Source organism: Coffea arabica, chromosome 2c (genome assembly GCF_036785885.1).
Source record: "Coffea arabica cultivar ET-39 chromosome 2c, Coffea Arabica ET-39 HiFi, whole genome shotgun sequence".
Classification (NCBI taxonomy): domain Eukaryota; kingdom Viridiplantae; phylum Streptophyta; class Magnoliopsida; order Gentianales; family Rubiaceae; genus Coffea; species Coffea arabica.
Genome location: NC_092312.1, coordinates 15,204,782 through 15,211,176, shown reverse-complemented (window position 1 = coordinate 15,211,176; position 6,395 = coordinate 15,204,782). Strand labels below are relative to the sequence as shown.

Below are 6,395 nucleotides of genomic sequence, written 5' to 3'. Positions count from 1 at the left end.
AGATTTTAGTAAGGAGAAAAGAAAGAAAATGGAAAGATGTAAAAGGATGAATAGTAGCCAAAACTTTTCCTCCCAGATTGAAAGGAAATGGAAAGAAAGTTTGAGGAAGCTTGTCAATTTTTTAGAATGCTTATTTTGTCCTTAAAAAGGTCTTAAACAAATATTTAATAATTTTTATATCCAAAATTATTCCACTAATTCTCAAAACTCCCAAACAATATAACAATCCATTCTCTTCTCTTTTCTCATAATTTAAATTTTCCCTTCTTTTCTTTTTTATCCCTTAACTTCCAAAACTAAGCTTTAAAAAAAGAAGAGAAGAGATTGTTATGTTGTTTGGGAGTTTTGAGAATTAATGGAATAATTTTAGATATGAAAGTCATTAAATATTTGTTTAAAACCATTTTAAAGATAACATGGATAATTTTAAAAAAATTTACAAGCTTCCTCAAATTGTCTCTCCATTTTCATCCAATTTGGGAGGAAAAATTTTACCGACTATTCATCCTTTTGAATCCTTCCTTTTTTTTTTTTTTTTTTTCTTTCTTACTAAAAACTCACAAACAAAAAAACTCTCTTATTTCCTTTTCTTTTCTGTCCAAATCCTCAACTCCCAAACGAAGCCTAAAGAAACTTTTGGGGGTAAGGAAAAGTGTGCATAAAAATATTTGAGGAAGGAGGGTCGTTGAAGCTGGGATTGGGGCTGCTGGCGGAATGCGTATGCGTATCAGCGTATGTGCAAACAAATGATTGGCGGTCTCTAACTCTCACTCTCAAAGCAAGCCAAATATTAGCTGGCTTCAAGCTGTCCCTCCCTCCATTCATTCACTCTCTCGCTCTCTCCCATTTTCTTAACTCTGTTTTTATTTTTTGATTTTAACTCTGTATTTTAATTTTCTGGGTTGGTTTGGGAGGGCAGGGCCGTCCTCGTCTGGTCCTGGTGGACTGGGACTGGGGGAAGGAGTCAGTCTGTGGGAGCTGCTAAGTGCTAACTACTACCGCTGCTGCCACTGCCACCACCACAAGATAAACTTTACTCAATCTCAAAGGTGAATGGATTTCAATAACAACGAACTTTTTCCTTTCTTTTTTTTATTTCACTTAATAAAATCAGTCATTTTGATGGATCGGTGATAATGCTACACAATAGTGATTCTTGACTCGGCGTTTGCAAAGTTAGGTGCTCTGTTTTTTTCCAATCTCCACCTCTACACGTTTCGTCCCATTTATGATTAGTGTTCTTTAGAATTAGGGCTTTGATTTCCCCTCTTAAAGATTCCTTCCCCTTTTTTTTTTTTGGGGGTGCAGTTGGATACTCGGCAAACTAGCTGAACAAGTAGTGGAGCGACAGCTCAAGAAGAGAACTCCCAAGTGCTGATCAAAAAATAAGAAACAAACAAGCAAGAATTGGCCCGCCGGAGGAATAGTTTTGACATTTTGAGGCTTTCAGGCTGCGAGAATGAGCGCGTCCAGGTTCATTAAGTGCGTCACCGTCGGCGACGGAGCTGTGGGTAAAACTTGCCTACTCATCTCCTACACCAGCAATACCTTTCCCACTGTTAGTAATCCCTTCATTTTCTTTTCAACTTTTTTGGCCCCATGCTATCACTTTCTTCTCTCTCTCTCTCTCTCTCGAAAAAACGAAAAGTTGGGATCTTTCGGTTTACTGCCATCTGATACTGTTACTGGTGGGGTTTATATCTTGAAATTTTCACTTTCTTTGAAGTTTCATGGCTATCGATTGAGGCTAGTAAGATTATCATTTCTTGATTTTTGATCGAGTTTGGGTTTTCCGGGTTCTTTTCGCGATCATATTCTTGAATGACTTTGTTTGCATTTTGTGGTTTTGTTAATTTTGCGGAAAAGGTGCATTTCATGAGTGTTTTTCTTGCCTAGTATTCCTGCTGTGACTTTTGTGCGGAAAAAAAAAAACTAAGTGGACTTTGGGAGAATTTTCTAAGTGGATGTTAACTAAAGACCATTGTCTGATGCCATCCATATGGCTTAGCACTTCAACTTAAATAGATTTGCTGAGAATTTTGATGAGAAAGAAAGAGTCAGGATGGAGGTAATGGTAGCAGGTTTAACTGAAAAGTGGAATTTGGGTTGTCACTGGCTGCTCATGAAGGATGATTTCCATTCTAAGAAACTGTTAGGTAGCCTGTTACACATTAGCATGTAATGTACGGTAAACACGGGATTTGAATGTGATACAACTGAAAACTCTAGGAGCTCAGAAAAATCAATTTGAATAGTACTGGTTTGATTACAATCAACAAAAATTGTCTGGATCTGATGCTATATTACTTGCATGCTTTTAGTAGAACTGGTTGGCCGCTGCCTTCAACATGGAAATGATTTTGTTTGGGACTTGAAAATGGGATCAAATAACATTTCAGGATTGAAGGTTTGTTGTCTGAGAACGTTTCACCTGTTGACGTCTCTGTGCTGATTTTTGAGTCGGTGTGAGTAATGATCCAAGCAGTGTATGATTACTATTGCTATTGTTACATCCTACATAATTGGCATAGTCTTTGTGACCTTCAAATTTTGGCCTTCAAATAGTTTTTGTGACTTTCAAATAATTGGCATGATTGGATTTGTTTGCTAAAGTGTGCTTTCTGATTTACGCAAATTGGGTTTATCTTTCTTATTTGGGGTTTATGATCCTCTGAACGTATCATTCCATTTTCAATTGTTTTGCTTTTGAACAATTTGGGATAATGATAAGAAATTATTATTCTTGGAGTGGAATTATTGTGTCTTTGGGTTCTTCTTTGAAGGATAAGGGAAAGGCTGGGAACTTCAGAAAATTTAACATAGGAAATTGGTGGTTATGGGTTGTCATCGCTTACTGAAATTAATAAATTGAACAGGGAAGATTTTAGCTGGTAATATGCAACGCGCAAGTTTTGCTTGGGTTTTTCTTTTTGGATGTATGAGCAAGCAATCTTCAAGGTAAACAATGTTTAGTCTTTGAAATCTATATGGATGGGCTCAAATTTGTAAGTGTCAGCTCTAGGACTTTTTGCATGCTTTGCTTCATTCTTGTTGGTCTAGAGAATTCCTAAAAACAGGTGCTTAAATTTTTAATGGATACATGGTAATAATACTGGTTCTTATGTTTCATTCTGCGAAATTGTATCAGAGGACAAACAGGAATCTATTTTTTCTGTAACCCAATATGGATATTTCCTTACACAAAATTCTACTCCTGCTATGTCACCAGGATTATGTGCCGACTGTGTTTGACAATTTCAGTGCAAATGTGGTAGTGGATGGGAGCACTGTAAATCTAGGGTTGTGGGATACTGCAGGTTAGCCAATTATATCTGTCATGGGATTTGCTCAATTTTCTTTGAAGTTCTCCTGGACACGGTTCTGACTCTTTCACTATGTTGGACAGGGCAGGAAGATTACAATAGATTAAGACCCTTGAGCTATCGTGGTGCAGATGTCTTTATTCTTGCATTTTCTCTTGTTAGCAAGGCCAGTTACGAGAATGTCTCAAAAAAGGTGAGGTTTCTTTTGACATCCTTGCTTTCCTGCCTCCTTTGGCTGTCAAATCTCTTTTGAATTAGATTTCTTGGAAAATGTTAGAAGGAAATCGGATGCACGCATTTTTGCCATGACCTGATAGCCTACTTGACTAAACATAATTAGCAGTGCATTTTTGGGTTGCAGCTAATTTTTTCTTTTGGGTACATATTTCTTAGGAAATTCACAGGAGTAAATATAGGCAGTGATTTTTATGATATCTTATTCTTTTTCTTGGTTGGCGAGGGTTTAAATGATTAATGAGCTTAGCATTGTAGGATAATTTAGGTGACTGTTTCATGCAGGAGTTTAAGCAAGTTGATGTATTAGGTTATTTATATTGATATCATATCTGATGGATTTTATCCTTGTTTCTTCTTTTCTTCTGGTTTTGACTCTCAAGTGGATTCCTGAATTGAGGCATTATGCTCCTGGAGTACCAGTAATCCTTGTTGGAACAAAACTTGGTGAGTCGCGTTCCATGCAATTTTTGTTTTAGTTTCTGCTTTGTCCTATGGCAACACTGATTCTGAGCTGGTATAGTTCATTGTTTGTGAACTGGACGGGGTTAAGAGAGGTGCAGTCTTCGTGCCAGATGTAGTATTTAGAGGCATATACTGAACCTTTGATATTAATGTGATGTGGCTCAAGAATGCTACAACTTTATTATTATTAAGTTTTTTGATTTCCTAATGGAGGAATTACTTGGGTGATTCACTTTAGCTACATCTCAAATCAACTTTTATAATGGTTGTATTATTTTAAGGATGTTTCTCGTAAAAGTACATGACTTGGTTCTGCCATACCGCATCTACTGTCAATTCTCATTAGAATTTAAGTATTTTCTTTTAATTCCTGGTGAGGCTTTTAGTTAACTTATCACCTAGGGACTTCTTGCATTATAGTACAGCGATCAATCTAGGTACTATGATTTTGCATTGATGTCATTGAGACTCATGGGTTAAAATTTTTGCCCCGTGTTTTATGACTAGTGATGTAGTCTCCCTTTTGTTTTTGCAATCGGAGAACCTATACAATGTTACTGACTTCAGAGCCTCCTATGGTGATAGGAATGAAGGGGTTACTGATATTCGGATCAGGAGTTTATCGTGGAATACATTTCATTCATTCTTTTAGCCACTAGTTGCTACTGTGTACTCTGCCCTGTCTGCAAATCACTCAAAATTTTGAGGTTCATACAGCTAGAACATGTTTTGAGGTCGGTCCTTCAGTTTCAGTAACTTGCTAATTCATCTGTTGGCAGATCTCCGGGATGATAAGCAGTTTTTTGTAGATCATCCAGGAGCAGTGCCCATCACCACAGCTCAGGTATGTTGTACGGATTTAAGAACTGAAGCACTTATCTTAAATTCTCTGTATCTCAATTTTACCTTTCGCCTGGCTGGGCGTGTTTATCCACTTGATTGAAGGAATTATAGAAATTCAGTATTCAGTTGTTTTATGTGATGAAAGACCTCATTTTGAACTTTCGCTGAAGGGGGAGGAGCTGAGAAAGCTGATTGGGGCTGCTTCATACATTGAGTGTAGTGCAAAAACGCAACAGGTGTGTGTGTGTGTGTGTTTTTTTTTTATGTTTATGAATATATGAAATCATTGTCTCTAATTGTTCTAAATTTTGCTGTGGATGTCTCTGCAGAATGTGAAAGGTGTATTTGATGCCGCCATTAAGGTGGTTCTGCAGCCCCCGAAGCATAAGAAGAAAAAGAAGAGAAAGGGTCAAAAAGGCTGTAGTATATTGTGAGTGGCAGGAGTAATTTGGAGGAATACATTTTACTGTTGACTGCAGCATTAATCTGATTTCTCTATGGAGCTTTTCCTCATCGCAAGGCAGGCCCAGCGAGCTACGGTTTATTATTAGTCTCAACTGACTTTACTAGGAAGTTCCCCTTTAAGCATCAAAGTTGTTGACTTGCCACTGTCAGTTGCAATGCTGAATGTATCTTGCGAATCAAAGATGTCTGCATGGTAGTTTGAACAGTCCCTCTACCTTATGATGCTAAATACGTATGTATAATGTTGTCATGTCATATATAACTTGTACTACAAGGGATGGATGCTCTACCTTATGATGATCCTTGATATTTGAAGTGTTCGACCTTGGGCCTGTCTATGTATTCGATCATTTTAGGATGAAAATGTCGTTGCGCTGTGTGTCTTTTCCTCCTTGGTCGATCAACTGAGCTGATTGCTGTGCTTTGTCAATGTTTGATGGTAAGTAGTCAAGTCGGCCAACCTTTAATATAAGAGCAGGCTTCTTATCGTTGTTGTTAACATCACATAACAAATATTAACAAATTTTTTTGACAGCCCAGCAGCCTGCTTGGAATTTTTTTTTTTGTTGAATGTCAGCCCGGTAGCCAGCTAGAAAATTTTATATATATATTTTTTCGGAGACGACAACAGTTGTATAATCTAATCTATACTACATTAAGGGGAGAGGACGGGTCTAAGGAGGTCCAGGGATAATTCGGAGAGGATTGAACTATCATCGGATTAAACGGGTGCATGACACACCCGTCTGAATTTTTTTGAAGCAAATTATTTAAATGTGATATTTTGGTGGGAGGCACCCCACCAAGCTAGGTGATGGCCACCAGTTCAAAGGCAAGGTTAGAAAATTTTATACTTGCTCCGTTAGAAAGGAAATGGAGAATAGACAACTTCACCGTGTAAAAGGATGCCTTTATGAGTAAAAGCAAGGGCAGCTGTTTAAGATTTCTCTAGGTACTGGCCCTTGCTGTTTTGGACATTTCATATTCTTTTTTTTTTTGATAAAAAAAATTTAGGTAGATGTAACATTAGTTACTATAGACCGCTTGTAGAGATTTATATAAATC

General features: G+C 37.4%; 1 protein-coding gene across 2 annotated transcripts; it reads left to right on the top strand.

Annotated features, from left to right (window-relative positions):
• Positions 1-688: 688 nt before the first annotated feature.
• On the top strand, positions 689-5,662 carry LOC113726249 (rac-like GTP-binding protein ARAC3). Of its 2 annotated transcripts, none has more exons than XM_027249857.2 (8): positions 689-1,049; positions 1,309-1,558; positions 3,230-3,317; positions 3,407-3,516; positions 3,941-4,004; positions 4,802-4,866; positions 5,036-5,101; positions 5,195-5,662. In XM_027249857.2, the coding sequence occupies exons 2-8, from the start codon at positions 1,460-1,462 to the stop codon at positions 5,297-5,299; spliced, it is 597 nt and encodes a 198-aa protein (XP_027105658.1). In that variant the 5' UTR covers positions 689-1,049; positions 1,309-1,459; the 3' UTR covers positions 5,300-5,662. The 2 variants fall into 2 exon arrangements, with proteins under 2 accessions (XP_027105658.1, XP_027105659.1); XM_027249858.2 differs by lacking the exon at positions 689-1,049 and adding an exon at positions 2,877-2,958 and having other exon boundaries at positions 1,421-1,558.
• The last annotated feature ends 733 nt before the right edge of the window (positions 5,663-6,395 follow it).